The sequence below is a fragment of the Ascaphus truei genome, chromosome 5 (genome assembly GCF_040206685.1).
Source record: "Ascaphus truei isolate aAscTru1 chromosome 5, aAscTru1.hap1, whole genome shotgun sequence".
NCBI lineage: Eukaryota > Metazoa > Chordata > Amphibia > Anura > Ascaphidae > Ascaphus > Ascaphus truei.
In genome coordinates this window covers 62,100,703-62,122,556 of record NC_134487.1, presented here as the reverse complement: position 1 = coordinate 62,122,556, position 21,854 = coordinate 62,100,703, and the positions used below count along the sequence as shown (strand labels likewise).

Sequence of the window (21,854 nt, the reverse complement as noted above, 5' to 3'; positions counted from 1 at the left end):
CTGCTCACTCGCCTAAGGTTCCTGATTTGGGAGGTGGATTAACCCGGAGGCAAGCACCAATGGACCACACGATCCTCTCTTCACGCCCAGCTGTACAAGCTTCAGATCCTGGCTGCAATCTGGTGACGTCATCCTTGTAGAGATTACCTCTCACATGCCTGTTTTTTATAACCTTTTGTGAGTGCAGGCCAATAGACTGTGTTTCCCTCTCTTTTAATATTACTGAGTGCAGGTCCAATAGACTGTTTCCCTCTCTTTTAATATTACATTCACAACCTTTATACAGAGTTATGCTATGGAGCTTGCACTTCTTGTTGATATATCACCTGCCCCCCTGCCACGGAAGATCTGGCCACTACATGGGTGTTTTTCCTGGGTACTGTAGCTCACCTGCTGGTTCAGGAGGTCTGAGTTGCTCCGCGGTTGGAGTTTGGGAGCAGCAACAGGGCAGGCTCTCTCGGCTCTTACTGTGCAGCGCCTCCATCCCATGAGGATCCTGCTGGATACAGGATGGTCCCCACAAGCAATACTCCATTCCAATAATTACACACCATAGTTGGTCCAAAGGCAGTTTTATTGTACAACAGCATGATCGTCCTCCAGCCCTGGAGTAGACCCCAGGGGCCCCTCCTAATCTCCTTGACCCTCTGTTAGGGAAAAGGGTATCACACTGTCCCATAATCAACCACCTCAATGTGGTGGAGTGTCAGCTTTAATACCCGGGGGAAGGGCTTGTAACCCCGCCCCATAACAGGGCAAGTCCAGGTAATGACAGGCCTCACACCATATACATGTGACCCAGTCAGTACGCTTCCCAGGTATGACACTCCAACTGCCGGTTTAGGCCTGCCCCTGGATAAGCAACATACTATCCATCCAGGCTGCAAATGCAGACTAGGTCCTGTGCAGGAGTTGAAACCCAACACTGCCTGTTCCTATCAGGACTTATAGTGTTGAGGTCAGTAGAAGGCTATAGACAGGGGCACTTGGCTATTTGTGTGTCTCTCTATAATAAAGAGATCACTTGTGAGCACATTCACGTCTTAGACAGGTCTGCAACCCTGCTTTTCACCATTATTACCTAGCATACAGTGCTTCCACTGCAGCAAGGGATTCTGGGAAATGACATGCAAATGAGCACACCGTGTCAACTTCTACCTGAAATCCATTTTTACATGGAACCCTTATAAGCAAATGCTCGCTGTTAACACAGCTTTTAAGCACAGCATGAAAATCAGATGCTAAAAAAAGCCCCCCACTTTGCACACCGCTGCCCTATGGTATAAAAGTGTGATATCTCACACACCGCGTTAGTTACTGTAACTTTTTTGATGTATGCGAATGAGATTGAATATTGCAACCCATTTATGCATATATAAATCTTAGTAAATTTGTCAGAATTCGGAAAAATTGTGCTGTAACCAAGGTTTTTTTGTTTTTTTTAAAAACACAAATTTTTAACACAGTAATAGCGACTTAGCAAACCTAGGTCATGGATAAATTCTATGTACAGCCCTGCATACACTGTCAGCACAACATAAGAAAGAAAATTATTATGAATATTATTATTATTATTATTATTAGGTACTGCACTTGCAAACAATTTCAAGCTTTAACAAAAATAATGAAAACTGTATAAAAAAGTATTGTGGCCTAAAACCAAAATACCTTTAAAAAAATTGCATCGTTTATTTTATCACACAAACACTGATTGAATAAGGAGTCATTGTGTTCTTGTAAAAAGCTAAGGGTAATGCATACTGTGCCTGACAGGGCTAGCGGGCCTCACCCAAGTCATTCTATCGGGAGAGAGACGCAGAATGCACTGCTCATGCATTTGTCCAAGGTGTTTAATTGGGGTCTACAGACGCTTTGTATTGCTACATTTGCCTTTCCCTACCTCAGCATGACTTACAAAGCTAAAATGTTTGACAATATGACAACCTCGAACTCTGACCTACTGTAAGATATATTGCATGTGAAAATTTCTTCTGCTTTTCATCTCCCTGCTGTTTGGAGGTAGCTGAGTGGATAAATGTATTGTGTGTTCTATGCATGTGTTTGTGGCTGCATCTCTGGCTTTCAGATTGACTTATTTGTGTTTTTCTGTCCTTGGTGCTTTTCTTTTTTATACAGTGTTTCTATAATATTCAGACCCTTTCTGTGATTCTGTCTCCAAAAACCCTCCTAAATGTATTTAACTCGTTACCTGCTGCTATCGTAGCATTCAACCAAATTACCAGTGCCAGCTACTTAAACATGTTTTTAAACATTAAAGTGAATTTAAAGCAGGAATACTACACCCCCCACCCCAATTTATTTTCTTTCTTATTTGTATAAGTAAAGCATGTGACAAAACGATTGCAAGCTTAGGTAATAATGTAGCTACATCCTTACCTAAGCTCCCAATCATTTGGGGCTCCTGATATAAATCTGTAAAAATCCTTATGGTGGAGGGGGCGTGTCCAGGACGTCGGCGAGGATGGTCGTGTGAGAGAAGAGCTCCACAGACCCTCGTGCATAATTACAATCAGAAGCGCTTTTCCCCCCAACTTTTGACCCCTAAAACGCTCTCCCTGGACTGCTGCACACACAGCAATGGCGAACAAGCAGAAAACCCAACTGACCCAAGGGGTAACAAAGTTCCCCCCCCCCCGCAAAAAAGCTCCGATGCAGCCACTAGAATCCAAGATGGCGCTGGCTCAAGCAGCGCACGCGGTACTAAACAACCAGCGCCGGGTCGGGATCGATCCGAGGATACTCAGAGCCCTGAAGAGAGCCTCACCCGAGAGTATATGCAGGAGCTAATGACTTAAATGTTGAATAAACTACACATTTCACTGCAAGCGGACTTAAAAGCGGCCGTGACGGAGCTGAGGCAAGATATCACAGGCCTGACAGAGCGCACATCAACGCTTGAAAATAAAATGGAGGAGACCCTGCAAGCGCAGTCGGTGGCGGACGACGAGGTATTCCGGCTAGGCTTAGATATCAACAGCCTAAAAGACAGCCTTGAAGACTAAGAAAATAGAGACAGATGACAAAACATCAGGATTCGTGGCATACCTGAGACTGTCCTACCTGGTCAGCTAAAATCTTACCTCCTGGATTTCTTCTCCTCACTTTGCGTAGATCTGGATAATAAAGACCTAGAAATGGACAGAGCGCATCGAGCCCTGGGACCGCGATCAGACGATTCCAATCGCACAAGAGATGTGATAGTCCGCCACCACAGATACTCAGTCAAGGAAAAATGAATAGAGGCATGTCGGGCAAAGGAACCCATTACGTTTAATGATGATCCCTTGCAAGTCTATAGTGACATATCCAAAGTAACAATTAATCGCCGCAGAGAGCTGAGACCATTGACCATGCTACTAAGGGATAATGAAATAAAATACAAGTGGGGGTTCTAGTTTAAACTTATCGCAAACAGGAACGGAAAATTTCTCACCATCAGGCACCCCGAGGAGATGACACAATTCGCCTGTGCGTTGTGCCTGAGTCCCCTTCCAGCCTGGAGCACCGAAACGCCCAGACCTCAGAGATCGGAAACCGAAGAATTACCGATTAGGGCCTCGGAGAGATTGGCAGAACAAAAGCAGCAGAAAAATAAATAAAGGGCTGCTTACCTTTTTGTTTCCATTCCCTGTTATTTGTTGACACCCCGTTTGCCTCCCTGTGGCTCAGTCCCATTGACTGAAGAAACCCTTGGAGCTCGAAGGAGGCTGGCCGAGGTAACCAGCTGCCTGGAGGAAGAAGGAGTCGTTCGAGGCTTCAATCAGGAGTAAGGAGAGCAGTTACCGGCGAGAAGATCGGCCTCTCCGCCTCCCCCTCCCCTAATCGTTCTGGACTCCCCCTACTTGTTGTATCTTCCTGTCCCGGGAACTGCGAGTGAAGGAGAAGATTTAAGCAGCGGCCTCCCAGGAACAACCCGTCAAGCTGGAAGTATCACCCGACACCCGCCTGTTTAGGGGCGATGGAGAGGAGAAGATAAGGACATCCACGCAGACGGTGGAGGAGCAGATTTGGACGTAGCCTCCAACTCCCATGTCCCCTGGCCCCACACTTATGGTGTGAGCACAGTTGGCCTGTCCTTACATGGCCTAAATCAGCCGATAACGCTGGCGGCCCCACCTCAGAACGCTAGATAGGGAGACCCGCATAACCGTGAGTACACCAGACTCTGCAGCTTGGCTCTGCACGACTGGGATGCCGCCACACAGTCAGACCCCACGTGACCGAGGGATTAGACTGCAGATGGGGACCTAGACTTCCATAAGTCATATCAGGATTTTACCAGGTCCCAATCAGAGCCCAGGTTTATTAACCAGGATAAGTTATATTAGTAACAAAAAGGAACATATGGGGAGTTACGAAGATTAGACTAATAACCCTAGATATTTCCGCAGACGAGTTATGTTCATTATATATAGTTATTGCTTAAAGTTACATCAAGAATGCACCCCATCCCCCCCCCCTTTCCCACTAGGCCCTACTAAGATTGGAATCAATCATTTCACCAGATACAGTTTCTACTGTATATGTTACGGTATAAATAGTTCCAGAGTGCCACCTCCTCCCCCCCCCTTTCCCACTAGGTCCTACTAAGGTTGGAATCAATCACTTCACCAGATACAGTTTTTATTATATATGTTACGGTATAAATAGTTCCAGAGTACTCCCCCCCCCACTTTTTTCCCCATTAGTCCCGATTAAGGTTGGATACAGTTTTTGTTATAACATGTTACGGTATAATTAGTTCCAGAATGTTCCCCCATCCCCCTCCCCCCCCTCCCACCCCCCTTTCCCACTAGGCCCTACTAAGGTTGGAATCAATCATTTCACCAGATACAGTTTTTGGTACAATATGTTACGGTATAATTAGTTCCAGAATGTTCCCCCCCACTCCCCCCCTCCTCCTCCCCCACTCCCCCCCCCCGTCCTCCCCCACTCCCAAAAAGCCTTACTACTATCTAAGCTAGTTATATTAAAAAGCGCAGTCTTCACTGTAGGTATTGCTGTACAATAAATACACTGTACATAGCTAACGCCCAATGTTATACCAAGAATAACACTCCCCCCCTTCCTCCCCCTCTGTTCCCCCCCCCACCCCACCCCTTCCCCCCATGCTCATTTGCATGTCTTAGACAGGTCTGCAACCCCGCCTTTCACCATTATCACCCAGCACACAACACTTCCACTGCAGCAAGGGATTCTGGGAAATGACATGCAAATGAGCACACAGTGCCACTTTTTGCTTCAAAAAACATTTTATACATGGTTCCCTATAGGGTTAAGCTTGCTGCATGGTCACAGCTTTGAGCACAGCCAGGGTTAAGATGCAAAGCCAGAAAATCCACCCACAGACAGCTGTTTCGATCTTAATGGGTCTCATCAGTGTGGGGTTGGTTAACTGGCTATGCAATGAAGCGAAAGGATGGTACTGTATGCTCATTTGCATGTCATTTCCCAGAATCCCTTGCTGCAGTGGAAGTGCTGTGTGCTGGGTGATAATGGTGAAAGGCGGGGTTGCAGACCTGCCAAAGACATGCAAATGAGCATACAGTATACTTACATTTGCAATATGCTTTTCTGTGGAGGGTTTTTGTCACTTTTTTTACTCACCATAACTTACATATATATCAAATAGGCACATCTCAATGACTGACGTACTGGCATAATATTAGCGCATGCACATATCATAAATAGTCATCAAGACACACACACACACAGTATATCCTGGAGTAATGTAGTTATCAAATATTTAAGGCTCCCAAAAAAATAACTGTCGTCCTTCTAGGATAGGAAAGTCTGTTTTGCATCACCTTTTTCCCAACTCACCTACCATGGTTTTGTTCAAATAAAGAACAATGTTGATGCTTATATAAAACAAACAGCCACATTTTTCACTACACCGAACAATGTAATATTAGCATGGTAGCATGCAAATGTGTCATTTTAAAAATATTCAACTGAGGGATACCTGTTTCCGTGAACATGAGAAGCACAGAATGCAAAGCTGTAATGAAGCAGTGTTGGGTCAATTACAGTCCCAGTTTCAGCATGTTCAATCAATTCTGTCAAGTAGCAGAGGTGTCGATGGCAGCCGCGTACACCATATCGAGCGCAGTATTCATCTAATACAAAAACCTGACCAGGGCTGAACCAACCCTACACACAACAAGGAAAAAAAGGTCAATGAAATCTGGATTTCAGTCTTTAAAAACAGAAAATATTAAAATGGTAGAAGAAATTAACAAACGTTTTACCAAGTTATAAAAATTCCCGATAGGATTTGTCTCTTTATTACTTGGCAACAAATATTAGAGGAACAGTAACTTCTTTTCAATAATTGAATGTCCGTCCGCTGACACGATAGTCATATTGTGCATTTTGTTTTCACTTTTATTGCTGAACTTGATGTGCTACTTAAATATATAAACAGCATCCCTATAAAAACAGAATGCCTAGTGCTGTTATCTCTGATCACTTTTCTGGGATTTTAACTAAAATATATATTTTTGGAATGGATAAGCTAATTTCCTCAAATTTCTAACCCCTTCTCAAAAAATGTTTGCACAATTTGACTATAAACAGGTATCATTTTTAATTTTTAACTATGAGAATGTGGCTCTCCTTTCAGATCGCCCCCATGACTAATTTGGAAAATATAAATTCGAAATACGATTAAATACATGTGCAAGAGAAAAGAAAAGTAGCGCTAAACACTACCTACTAAAAGGTAATTGAACAAAAACGGAACTGTGCAACAAACAATGTGTAAATGGAGGAAGGTAAAAAGTACAGGAGAGAGTTCCACGTCCCTCCAAAATGTGAGCAAAGAAGAAAAGATGTCCTCCGGCGCGTTAACTCAAGTACAGTAGATATGCATAAATGCAAAAAGACAACAATGTATCAATAAAGGTTTTAACCTATTAAAATATGTATAATAAATTCAGACACTTACAAATTGAGTGTAGTTCTTGTTTTATGACACAAGAAAAAAGAAAAACCGGCGCCTTACAAGTCCAAATGATTAAAGGAATGTCCAAACGATACCGTAAAAAGTCCCAACAGAGTCCTCTATAACAAGAGCAGTGAAGAAATTGCTGTGCAGCTCCCACCGTGCATGATTGTACAATCAGTACTTACCTGGCGGCCTAGCTCTACCCAGTCAGGGTTTATAGTTCATATATACAATAGTATTTATTTTAGCGCTGAATATACACCGTCTTTTTTCTTTGTGGTATCTTGTTCTATGAATTCATTTCCATTTGGGATTTCAGAGGTTAATCTGGATAGGCTAGAACTTCAATGAATCCAAATTGTATAATACAAATGAGAGAGAAAGAAAAGATCATGGCACAGTAAATTTATTACAAGAGACTTGGTTAGAGTAATATTGCACGTACAGCCAGCACTTGATCAAAACAGCGCTTTTGGATAACTTCCAAGTGTGTGTGGTAATGGGCTCTCAGCTTCTGATAGTGGTTCGGCTTACAAACCAGGCTCCACAGAGTCCAAACCCCCGTCACTGATATACACCTGCTCCGTCCTTTTCCTCAGAGTTCTTATTGAGGAGAGACCCTCCACCTCTCCTTCCCTCCAATACCGTGTGCCCGGCCAGGGGGAGCTAAGAGGAGATTTTACCAAGCCGTGTCTCCGGTCCCATTTGCAGCTGCATGCGGGGAAATCTCAGGGCGGTCAGCTGGCAATTATAGCAAAGGGGGATCCACGCGTCACGGGAGCTACGGTGGCTCGTACGGTCCAATCCAACGCGTTTCGCAACTGCTTCGTCAGGGATTATGGCTCAAGGTAATGCATTGGGGTTTTAAATATTGTCCACAATCAGAAAAAGTATTTTCAGCTGATTAAAAGTCCTCACATGTAGACAATAAATTGATTACTTCAAATCTTATGTGTCGGTATGCATATTATAACAAACATCACAATAAATGGAAATCTCCTAAAAATTACTAAAAAAAGATAAATGCAACTTTAACCTAAAAATATAAATATATTAAAAATAGATAAAATCAACATATGGGAATCCATAGGAGCAACAAATTAATCCACTGAGTCTCTATTAGTGGACATATATCTCATGGCAACACCCCATAAATCTAATGAGACTTACAGTAGTCTCATGGAACGTTAACCTAAAAATTAAGCCTCATTAGATCATGTATATCTCTATTTACAAGCAAGGTTTATATTTGTATGACCATTGTAGAATATTGATATATATATCAGGAACATATTTTACAATGGTCATACAAATATAAACCTTGCTTGTAAATAGCTATGTTGAAAATATTGTCTAAGTATTATATAGTTAATTCCTGATATATTATATGAATTCTTGGGGAATTAAATGGCATATATAATAACCATTATGGAATATGTTCCTGGTGTACTGTATGGTCATGTTAGGAGGAGCATTGTTTGAGAAATGTGTAATATACTCCTGATATGTGCTATGAAATCAGGGGGAACTATAATTGGCATATATAATTAACCAGTCAAGGGTCCGTTCATTTGCACATACACCTCAGAGATAGTGAATTTATTTTAATTACAATAAATTGTTATTAAAAGTTTGCATCACTATTTGATGAAGTTTAATGATGATTATTAAATAAATTGTATATATCCATAGTATGTCCAGAGTTGGACTCAAGCCATCAACTGATTTTAGCATTTTTGTTAACTATTGATGGAAAGATGATTTACATATTACATTCAAATAGCATTATCACATTCAGACACCATTTATGGGGTGTTACCATAAACTATATGTCCACTAATAGAGACTGATTGGATTAATTTGTTGCCACCTATATATATTTATATTTATCCAGGGACCATCCTACAGCTGATACCAACCCAGAGACTGCATTGGTCAGAAGCTTGCCGTAACTGCAGTGCTGGCTGTAAGTTCAAAATTGCTCTAACCAAGTGTAGCCAGGACTAGTTCTTGGCAACCAGTCTGCTCTCCCTGGCAGTAAGTCCTGGTAAGAGCAGGCCTGCCAGTACCTATCATGGGTTTTCCCCAGTCCCAGCAGTACTCTTGAGTGGCAGGGGAGGAGGTCGAACCAGGCCTGGTCGGGAATGTACACCAGAAGTCTGTCCTGGGTTCCCACAACCATCGGCAGATGACTCAGCCCCCCTGCTTACCAACAGATGGCATGTTCCACACGCTGTAATGGCAGAATCTCCCAGAGACCAAGGGAAACACAGTTACTCAAGTCTCTTGTAAAAAATGTACTGTGCATGGCCTTTTCTTTCTTATTTGTATTATATAATTTGGATCCATTGAAGTTCTAGCCTATCCAGATAAACCTCTGACGTCCCAAATGGAAATGAATGAATAGAACAAGAACTACACTCAATTTGTAAGTGTACGAATTTATTATAAATATTTTAATGGGTTAAAACATTTATTGATACATTGTCTTTTTGCATTTATCGAATTTATGCATATCTACTGTACTTGAGTCAACACGCCGGTTGACATCTTTTCTTCTTCACGATTAAATAAATGAATACAATAAAAAAAAGTAATTCATGATACAAGATAAGAAGGTTCTTCCCATACTGTAAATATGCCTCATTCATTTGTGCTTCTGTATGTACAGGATTTTTGGTAGCGTACTTTTTAACTAAATGAAATAAAAATCACTTTTTTAATAACGTATTTTTATATCTTTTTTTATTGCAGGAAACACAGCTCCATATTTTAAACCACAGAATTTAAAGGCCCAATGAATGCCTGCTTCAAAGAGCTTATGATCTAATTTTGGGTAAATTATTTGGTATTGCTTAGAAAGAGTTGTCATCGTTTTTTTTAAGAAAGATTATCTACTTTAACAATAGGTGAACGTGGCCATTTTTTACAGTAATATTTGTTGTTTGGTTAATGTTCTTTCAGGTTTTTTTTTGTTCATTTTTTAGTGTTCATATTTAAAATGGAATACTAATGTTATCTGTGTCCTTCAAAGTCCTTTCTACTCAGTACTATCAGCATAGGGTGTGCATACATAATAATGGGAATTTCACCTGTCAGGTTGCTCAACCCCTATACAAACAGTTGGCAACGTTCGATGGTATAAATTAAAAATGGAACGCTCTCAAAGTATCTTTTTAGTGTTTGTGGACTTCTTTTCTTCCATCTCTTAAAAGTAAAAAAGAAAAGAATATCAAGAAAAAATGACAACTGGTAAGACGAGTTGAACCTTAAAATGCCTGTGCTGGTGTTCGTAAATCCCACTAGCGAGGTTTCCACCTTTATTAAGCTTCCCGTTTTTATTCAGCTCTCTGTGGAGGAGCTGATCAACCACATTTCAGAGCTAGTTTGATTCTATTCTCCTCTCTATTGAGTGGCACAGCAGCAATCTTCAAGTGTATAATTTTCAAATTTGAAGCCAATCGATTGAAATCCTTCCTCCCAAATACAAGCACAGTTATTAAATGAGTTCGGAAGAAAATGCCACTTTGTAACAACTATTTCTCACTTCATTTCTTTTACCATAGTACATACCAGGCAAGAATAGGAATCATTTAATCGGTGATCCAAAGTCTGCCGCTGAAGCACTTTAAAGAGGGAGGCATGGTCAAATCTGCAGGGATTAGCGGAAATAAACTCATCCATACCGTGTCTCTGGGCACGATCTGTATCTATTTGCAGAGGGAAAAAGAATGAAAGAACACAGTCACTTTGTGAGCAATAGCTGCCTTTAAAATATGTGCTCAAGTAATGTACTGCATATACACTTTTTACTCTTAGTTTTAAAAACAGATAAACACACTGACTAGAGCTTAATCCATTCAAAACTGGTGAATAAGACCTCACTGCCTTTCAAAGCACTTAGCAGACATGGTGTTTAACAAGCAAATGATCTGAGAAAAAAGCTCTGCCATATTGTACATTTCCCCCTTTTATTGTTCTACTCAGTAATGTGTCTACATCAGACAAAAAACACATTCATTGCAGCTCGCAATCTACTTTCCAAATGGCAAACTAGAGCAGAAATGAACATGTTAGCTCGAGGTAGGTCACTTTCAGTCTTTGTTTTGTGCCAAGCTTTTAATGAGACAAACCTTGGTAGAGTGATGGGAAGTGTAGCATATAGAAACAAGAATAGAATGTACAACCTTCAAGCAAAAAGAAAAGAAAACAGAGCAGTAATTTCTGGAAATACATATCTACCACATACTACAGTGTCCCAAATGGCATTCGAAGGACCACATTTATTGTTCTTCACAGATGCATCTTTCAACGCCTTTAGACCCCGCGGGTTTATCAAAAGGCGAGCTTTACTGATTGCTTTCATTAATGGTATGTTTTGTTAAAAACATCCATGTGAATTATCTACCAGATATAGACAGAAAAGGCCAAAAGGATTAGTTATCTAACAGAACATTAGCTCAGTTTGATACCAAAGTTCAATTTGGGTGAGCAATCTGTTAAAATCATCTTAAAAACTGACCTCTTACAAAAGGGCTTTTGCCTCTTTGTTCCTTAAAATTCAAATGCATATCTTTTTATGTTAGTTACCGCAAATGGACTATCCTAAATGTACTGTTCAGATATGGCATGCAACCAACCTGAGATTTCTAAAGGAGAGGAGACAAAAGTTTATTGATCAAAGCCAATTATAGAATCAGGTCCATAATAAAACGCAATATTGATCTGTGGCCATGATGCTAACATAATCAGTCACATTGAGGAATTTAGCCCTAGATCATATTGATCCATGTCAAGTTCAACTTTCAGCTGTATTTGCAGATTGAAGAATTATTTAATTCAAGCTGAAGGATGTGCAGCATCACATCTTCAAAATATACACATACTAATTCGTATCATTCGGCTTTGCACTGTCAAAGCAAGAGTCACATTCATGTGACAGATTTCACCAAAGGTGAATGTAGCATATAAACAGCGTGACACAGCTCACTGATAGTTTTAGGTATGAGACCATAAAGCATGGAAGCATATTATTTCTAAACAACCCGTAATCAGCAGAAGTAGAATAAACTATTGTAAGACATGGTCATCTCTTCAGACGTTGCCCACAGGGAACTGTTTGTTCCCTCAACCTTGAATATCATTTACATTAAAATGATTGCTTTATATCTAAAGCAGCTCCTCCATTTTTTTTGTTGTTGTTTAAATTCTCCCTTTATTTACCATCTTAGGAACCAGCAGGTCCCTGGATCTGAAATATGACATTTTCATCTCTGGAGACCCCCTGGTTTATGACATACAGTACTTACAGGTAAAAGTGTGCTACAGATAAATGGTGTATAAATCTCTCATGTGACATGGGCCAACAGGAAGTCACAATGTCATCAGTTGTTGCTTCCTATTGGCCCAGCTGATGCAGGGTATTAAAAACCAGTATGTACAGGAGGCACATTTAATGGTAAGTATCTTGGGAACAAGGGGTTTCCCGGAGCTGAAATAACACTGTTCGGCTCTGGAGAACCTCTTACTTACTATCCTAGTAAGAAACTGGGGGTGAGGGACATGGCTTTAAAGTGTCAAGACATATTACAATCTATATTTTGCATGAAATAATGTGCCAGTACATGTAATGAGACAATATATGTGCAGTAGATAGGAATCAGATACATTTCCATTTTCAATGGAATAAGAACTGGAGTTAATAGCAAAGAAAGTTTAGAGTTTTGCACCCATCTAAAGATAAAAAGGCACCCGCTTTCCCTGAGCCTCAGCGCGCCTCCGCACGCCAGCAGGAACCCTGGCCGAGGCCTAACCCACGCCGATTCTCTGTCTTTGACTCCCTACTCAGACCACCCTAGCTGCCTCTTCTTCCTCCTCCATCTCACCTCATGACTTTGCTGACTATTATAAGGAAAAGGTGGAGTCCTTACGTCAGAACATCCCCTCTGTTTCCTCCTCCCATCCTAAACCGCTTCCTAACTCTCCTCCTGCCTTCCTTGACTCTTTTTCTGCTGTCACAGAGGAGGATGTGGCACTGCTGCTCTCCTCATCTCCATCTACCACTTACCCTCTTGACCCCATTCCCTACCGTCACCTAAAACATATTGCTCCTACCATAATCACGATGCTCACACACATTTTTAACTCCTCCCTCTACTCTGGTACCTTTCCCTCTTCCTTCAAACATGCAACAGTTATACCATTACTTAAAAACAGCAAGCTTGACCCCAACTTATTTATTTTATTTATAAAAATATTTTACCAAGAAGTAATACATTGAGAGATACCTCTCGTTTTCAAGTATCTCCTGGGCACAGAGTTATAAAAAATACATGGTTACATTAAAAGAACAGAGGTTATACAGTGAATTCACAGACATTTCATAGAACAGATAGAGTTGGAAAATTGGGTACAGGGGATAAAGGGCATATGAGTTTCAGATAGAAATAGAGCAGCTTTATCATCACTTTAACATCAACCAACATCAGCAAACGGTTCACACCCTTTGGCTGCCCTTCAGCTGCGCCAAAGGCTGTGCACCTTTGGGGCAAAGCAGATGCACAGTGGGGTGGGTGGCTGAGATGCAATGCAGCTGTGAACAAAAGCTCTTTGTGTCCTCATGGCTCGATAACATTCCAGTGGGTGGCGTTGACGTTCCAAAGAGAACAAGTAAATGTTAACCCTTAGCACGCTGGTCCTTTGCAGAGGGGTGCCGCTCTTGGGGAGCCCCATCAGGCTGTGCACCTTTGGGGCAAAGCAGATGCACAGTGTCTTTCTAACTATTGGCCTGTCTCCCACCTGCCTTTTGCCTCTAAACTCCTTGAATGTCTTGTATCCTCTCGCTCCCTTTTCTCAACACCTATTCTCTCCTAGACCCTCTACAATCTGGCTTCCGTACTGCTCACTCCACTGAAACAGTCATCACTAAAATAACTAATGACCTCCATGCTGCCAAAGACAGAGGGCATTACACTCTGCTCATACTACTCGACCTCTCTGCTGCATTTGATATGGTGGACCAACCACTTCTCCTTCACATTCTCCATACTCTTGGCATCCGTAATAAAGCTTTTTCCTGGATCTCCTCTTACCTCTCCCATCGTACTTTCAGTGTCTCGTTTGCAAGCACCTCCTCCTCCTCTATCGATCTATCTGTGGGGGTACCCCAGGGCTCTGTCCTGGGACCTCTTCTCTTCTCTGTACACACTTTCTCTAGGTGACCTAATCACAGCTCTTGGGTTCAAATATCATCTCTATGCTGACAACATACAAATTTACTTTTCAACCCCTGACCTTCCACCTGCTGTACAGACCAAAAGTTTCTGAATGTCTCTTTGTGATATCATCCTGGATGGCCCTCCGCCGATTTAAACTTAACATGACAAAAACAGAGCTCCTTATACTTCCTCCCAAACCTGGACCCACTACCTCCTTCCCCATTACTGTTGGAAGTTCAATAATACACCCAGTAGCACAAGGACGATACCTAGGGGTCACACTCAACTCTTCCCTCACTTTCTCCTTTCACATTCAAAAAGTATCTAAAACCTGTCGCTTTTTCCTCCGCAATATCACAAAGATACACCCATTCCTCTGTTTCACAACTGCAAAAACTCCGACAGAGACCCTCAATCTCTCCCGCCTCAATTACTGTAACCTCCTGCTGTCCGGCCTTCCTGCCTCCCCTACAATCTATCCTAAACTCTGCTGCCAGAATCACACTACTCTTTCCAAAATCCTCCCCTGCTCAAATCCCTCTTCTGGCGTCCTATCAAATCCTGTATCACACATTCAATTCTCCTACTCACTTTTAAAGTTTACACTCTTCTGCCCCTCCCTACATCTCAGACCTAATTTCTCGCTATGCACCATCCCGACTCTTGCGTTCCGCTCAAGGATGTCTTCTCTCTAACCCCTTTGTATCTAAAGTAATCTCCCTCCTTAAACCTTTCTCACTGACTGCCCCGACCTCTGGAATGCCATTCCCCTCAATATCCGACTAGCATCCTCTCTATCCACCTTTAAGACCTACCTTAAAACACACCTGTTTAACAAAGCATATGAGTAGCTCCGTGGCTAATACTGTACACATCATACATAAAGCTTGGCCCCTTGCAGACGCACTTACCAGTACACCCCCTCCTGTATCTGTAAGTTCCCCTTAACAATTAGATTGTAAGCTCTTCAGAGCAGGGACTCCTCTTCTTAAATGTTACTTTTATGTCTGAAGCACTTATTCCCATGATCAGTTATTTGTATTATTTGTAAGCTTGTCATGTTAATTACTGCTGTGAAGCTCTATGTGCATTGATGGCGCTATATAAATAAAGACAAACAAACATTCATACAATAGACAATATGCTCTCAATAAAGCTTGCAAAAGCTTTATTCAATAATGTAAGAAATGAAACCACATCTTTGATAGCACAGCACAAATTTTAACATTTTCAAACTGCAATAAAAATATCTTCGAGCTGTGCTGTTTAATCACATTTAAATCAAGTATATGTAGAATTACAAATGTATAGAGTACTCAAATATTGTATCCATTAAAATTGTAACACAGGAGTACACCACCACTAAACTTATATTCACAACTAGAGGAGTGAATGGCTTCCAAAATGTTTTGTGAAATGTAATGTGAATCTTACTTGTGTTTGTATTTTTGTTAAAATACAAATTGATTGAAATGTTGTCAAATTTAACAATTTTCACCAGAATGTGGTCACTGACGAGACATTTTGTAAATTGCCAGTATATAAAGGGTCAAATAACCTAATTGCAAATGTTTGTTTTAACTTTAAAAATGTAATTACCAATTTAGTTTAGCTTTGAGAACCTTTTGCACATCTTCAAAGCATAAAACGAATCAACCATCAGCCATCAACTGTTTAGAACTAGGATGTTGTGGCTTTTTGCTGTCAGAGAGGTGAGCAACATTGGGTTTAAATGATCCTGTCAGAGATAGCTGAATTATATATATATATATATATATATATATATATATATATATATATATATATATATATATATACACATATATATATATATATATATATATATATATATATATATATATATATATACACACACACAAAAAAAACATACCTTTTCCAGCTACAAGTAAGCAGGAATAGACAAAAGAAAAAAATTTCAATTATTTCATATAAAAAGTAGCAAATTAATCATATGGTAACAATGAATACAAATCAACGTATAACCCTTTTTGATTTACAAAGTAACATTAGTTCTTTTTGCAATTAATTAAAGTTACAAATGAACAGAAAAAATAACAGGCCTAGAGGCAGTTTGTACAGTATGCTAAATCTCTTAGATAATAATGGTTAGAACCGACACTGTGCTCATTAACAATATTAATAGCTGCAGTGTGAACTTAGTGGAACATTATTGAGTACCGTGTCTCTTTCTACAAATGGTATCACCATTTCACACTTTGACCATGTGAAAGGTTGAGTCCCAGCCTTTATTTAAAGAAGCAGCAGCATCAGACCCTGAGAAGAATGAAAGAGGCTTTTGCTGTTCTCTGAACCTTCTTTTTATTAGGGATTCCACATTCAGGTGTACAACAACCAGTTCTCCCAGCGTGATGTCTCCAGCCACAGAATAGCCAGCAATATCTGCTTTAGAAAGTTTGCATCCTTTCACTGAAGTTCCACAGACACCCTCATATCACATAGCAGCAACAAGGAGTGCAGAAAGAGACAACCTCATATCACATAGCAGCAACAAGGAGTGCAGCAGGCCCCAGGGAAAGAAACTCCCTCCCTTTTATTACTGGTTAATTAGGACACAACCAAATGAAGTAAACCACACAGGGGAGTTGTCTCACCAAAACTTACACAATTTGCAAACATAATACACTTCACACAACATACAATTTTCTATAGCAAGCCCCAAAACAGTACCTTTTACAAACATCCCATGCATGTCTTTACTCTGCAAAATAAATGACATTCAGTATCACTTACTTTAATTCCCCCCCCCCCTCCATACCATGGTATAATCCACCCTGAATGGTATGCAGGAAGGAAACGCCCTTTTCCTTTTTAACAGAGACTGCCCCATTGCTGTGTAACATCAAACTGTGTTTAACTCCAACCAGACCTGTATTGTACTGACTGACCTCAGGACACCACATTAAAGGTTAGTAAAGTTTCAGATAAAGGAAACAAAAAAAAGATCGCTGGGCCCAGCAAAAAAAGACAGAAACAGAATGAAAGAAAGATAAAGTGGTGCGCTTGATGCCAGAAAGCAAACATGCATTTAACTTCTACAAAAGTACAAGCAGCCCTGTCACAGACCATACCATATGTATTCTGAGTCAAAAGCAAAGGCTTTTCAGGTAATTATATACAAACGTCATGACCAGCACTCTTATTATATTTTACATGGTAATACTTAACATATAGTATAATATCCACATCCTTACATGGGAATTATCACTATTTTAGTAATCCTTAAGGTGTATCTGCATTTTCCCTATGAAATTAATATTTATATTTTATGTTTATATGCTTAACTGACATGTTCTTTTTTGTGTGTCTTTCAGAAAATGAATGTTGCAGGGGGACCTTCCACAGTGCCTCAAAAGTAAAGTGATTGACCAGCGAATCCTGCCTATGCTCACATACTGTATGGATGTGAAACTTGGACACTACATGCAAACACAATTTTGAAGCTTCAGACGTATGAAGCATACAACTCAAAGTATGGAGAAATGTATGTGGGTATTACCTAAAGAAACAGGGGGGCCCAATGCTACATCCAATTGACAAAATATATATGGTAATAAGTAAAAAGTTAAATACTTCTATAAAAATATTTTATTGGTCATTTAGTTAAACCCTTTGACCAAAGCATCAAAAGCCTACATGCCAATGTCAAGGCATAACCAAATTTGCAGGTCCTAACACTACACTGTGAGCCTTCCCTTTTACCTCTGTATGAGGGGGAACAACCATAGCAGGTCCTGTCCATACAGCAAAATGAAAAAACCTCCCAAGTTAAAAAGGTGGGGAGGGGTGAGCTCTGGGAGGAGGGTTCACCTACCTCCAAACAATGTCCAGTCTCAACTTCAAAACATACATTTTTCTTTCTCTCACTAAATTTAGTTTGATAAATTAATCTTTGAATTCATTCAATATTAATTTCATGGTGCTTTCTTCCACGCTGTTTCTGTTATATAGGGAGATCAATATATTAATATAATCTCAGATCTTCTTTATCAGAGGAACCCCCAAATATCCACAAACAATATAATTCCAAAAGAGTGGGATAATAGATTAGTATATAGGGTTATTTTTCACCTACTTTCGCCATATAATCCATTTGGTAATATTAGAACACATTATCTTGAATCACTGTTCAATTTATACATGGATTTTTCAGATCCATTATTAGCCAAATTTAGACACAGTCAGCTAGTATTAATTATACTCATATAACTAAGTGTCAAATAAATTCAATCAACTCTTTAGTATTAAATTTTGTCATCAGATCTACCCTCCTCAAGCCATACTCATTAAGTGCAAATTATTATTCTTTTCGTCTCTGTTTAATTATATCTATTGGGGTATTTGATATCTGCAGATACACCCTTTGGTTATTTTAATCAAGTCAGGACATCAACTGTAAGTTTGTTTTAATATATTTTACTATATTTATTTAATTATGAGTGTTATTATGTTCATATGTTATTATGTGTTGGCATATAAGTAATTGTGGACACCTATCATCAGGTGTTCAAATATCTAATCAATTGCCCACACATTTTTTGCCTACCAACCAATCTACCTAATTGGACTCGTGGGTGTGTATATATACTTCCTACCACACACCCAGAGCCCATCCCCTGAAGAAGTCAGTCTATCTGATGAAACGCGTAGGGAAGGTGTGCAGTGGACCTTCATAAACGCTTACTCCAGAACTGCTTGGAATTCTACCAGTCCGGCATCCTCCGCCATCTTTGTGACGTCATCCGTTGGTCCGCGACATTCACCGTCCCCGGTGGGAACAAAATAAGCATCTGTTGGTGTGCACCCGGGGAGAGATCATTGCGGAGGGCTGAACACGTCAGTTCCTGCAAGCGGTGAACAGCAAAGGCAGCATACAGATCCAGAGGTGTCACGGAGCCAAAGACAGCAGTGAAGCAGCGTTTTCCTGGTCCTTGGAGCATGAGTATATCTCATAAAATGCTTTAAATTGTTCTATGTTTGTGAGTTCATTTTTATTGAGATTTTTGGGCATTAAATATATTGAGTTTGCACAGTAATGCACTAGGATCTGGCGCTTCTTTTCTTCTATTTTTTATATATATATATATATATATATATATATATATATATATATATATATATATATATATATATATATATACAAATATAACTGTATGCATTCCCAGTAAAATCAACCCCACACTGATGAGACCCATCAAGGTCGAAACAGCTGTCTGTGGGTGGTTTTCTGGGTATGCACCTTAACCCTGGCTGTGCTCAAAGCTGTGACCATGCAGCAAGCTTAAGCCTATAGGGAACCATGTTAAAAATGGTTATTGAGGCAAAAAGTGACACTGTGTGCTCATTTGCATGTCATTTCCCAGAATCCCTTGCTGCAGTGGAAGTGCTGTATGCTGGGTGATAATGGGGAAAGGCGGGGTTGCAGACCTGCCTAAGACATGCAGATGAGCATACAGTTATATTTGCATATTTGCTTTCCTGTGGAGGGTTTTTGTCACTTTTTTTACTCACCATAACTTAACTCAGTATTATGGTTTAGCCTATCCCATAGCCTCTCTTGCATTCCCAGTAAAATCAACCCCACACTGATGAGACCCATCAAGGTCGAAACAGCTGCCTGTGGGTGGTTTTCTGGGTATGCACCTTAACCCTGGCTGTGCTCAAAGCTGTGACCATGCAGCAAGCTTAAGCCTATAGGGAACCATGTTAAAAATGGTTATTGAGGCAAAAAGTGACACTGTGTGCTCATTTGCATGTCATTTTCCAGAATCCCTTGCTGCAGTGGAAGTGCTGTATGCTGGGTAATAATGGGGAAAGGCGGGGTTGCAGACCTGCCTAAGACATGCAGATGAGCATACAGTTATATTTGCATATTTGCTTTCCTGTGGAGGGTTTTTGTCACTTTTTTTACTCACCATAACTTAACTCAGTATTATGGTTTATATATATATATATATATATATATATATATATATATATATATATATATATATATAAAGCCTGTCTTCCCATAAGAGAAGGCACAAAAGCAGCAACACTCAGATATAGCAAAAAGATATGTATTAGCAGTGACAAAACAGCACACTATAAACCCAACGTATAGTGATGGATGTTGAGGTTTGAGCTTGCTGGGAATGTATGTGTTTTAATTCAATTACCCAAAGAGACAGGAAATATTATTAATAGATTTGATAGAGAACAAAAACCTGTGACATTATTACAAGGGCGTAGAAATAAAAATGTCAGTGGGCTGGTCATATCACAAGAAGAAATGACCATTGTTGGACAAAGATGGTACTCAACTGGATTCCAAGGCATATGAAAAGACAAAGATGACAACAAAAATTAAGATCAAAATATGAAATCAGAAAATTTGTTGGAGCAACATGGAGAAGAGTGGCTTGCAAGCGCAGTTCCTGGAAGATCATTTGGGAAGACTTTATAAAGCAGAAGATCAACAAGGGCAGAAGATTATGATGGCCTGAGGTCCCACACCAAATGCTCAAAGTATAGAAAATTCAGTATCCTGTTTACCTGTAGTGCTATGGTCTAGTTCTGAACATACACACACACACACACACACACACACACACACACACACTTTATATATATATATATATATATATATATATATATATATATATATATACACACACTTATACACACACACATATGCAAAAAAACAGGAAGAAAACAGGCGCACTCCTAGTGTGTTAACTTATAAAAATAATTTTTATCTGACTGGACAAATATAAAATGTGCACTCGCCGCAAACAGAGATATTATAGGAGCATGTATGAGACTGCAGCATGGATCCAGAACAAAGTGTCCTCAGGTGGAATGGTGCTTTTTTCACTGCTCCCAGTAAAACAAAGGTAACTCTTTGTCCAATTTCAGGAAACAGTCCATATGGAGTATGCAAGCTCCTTAAGTGATCTAGCCTGATCCCAAATTACCTATAAATGACCTATAAAACAAAAAAGAAAAGAAGAGCCAGCTCCATAGCATAATAGTGTAGATAAAAAATATTTATTACAACATGCAGTAGTCACCAGGACCTATACTCACATAGTGGGTAAAAACACATTCATTTGAGACAATCTGTGTGTTCGCGCTGATATTAGGAGAACAGATCAAATGCTGTCAGTATTTAAACCAAAGGAACCAGATTGACAAAGTTATTAGGAGTACTCACCTTCTGTATAGTGGATTCCAAACGGTAAGCTTATATCCTCCAATTCAAGATGTCACTCAATGGGGTATGTTCCTCCGTAGTACCACAGTCAGCTCTGGCCGGCATCTCAGCCACAGTTCAAGCCGCAATGCAGCCGGCGAAGCAAACAACGCAGAGTAGATCGCTCATGTGTATACTTTGCTTCCTGGTTCTGCATTCAAGGATGCATGCAATGGGCTTTTAACCAAATCTTCTACTGCTGCTTCTGCTATTAACCCCTGGAATTCTGGAACAGATCCTTGCTCGAAGTCTGACACGCCCTGAGCTATTACCCATCTATCCTTGAGAAAGTCACAATCGTGACGAAACGCGTTGGACATTGTGACACACGTAGTGACACACTGTTTGGAGGCGGGGCCTAGAACGCGGAACCAGAAAACCAAGTATACAAGTG

General features: G+C 40.2%; 1 protein-coding gene across 15 annotated transcripts in view; it reads right to left on the bottom strand.

Moving 5' to 3' along the window:
* Positions 1-21,854, bottom strand: part of CADPS2 (calcium dependent secretion activator 2) — a 516,545-nt gene that overhangs the window by 225,499 nt on the left and 269,192 nt on the right. For all 15 annotated transcript variants that reach the window (XM_075599918.1, XM_075599919.1, XM_075599906.1 and 12 more), the window contains exons 12-13: positions 10,544-10,680; positions 5,987-6,174 (exon numbers count right to left, since the gene is read on the bottom strand). In XM_075599918.1, coding sequence (XP_075456033.1) covers positions 5,987-6,174; positions 10,544-10,680 — 325 coding nt within the window. The remainder of the gene's footprint in view (positions 1-5,986; positions 6,175-10,543; positions 10,681-21,854) is intronic.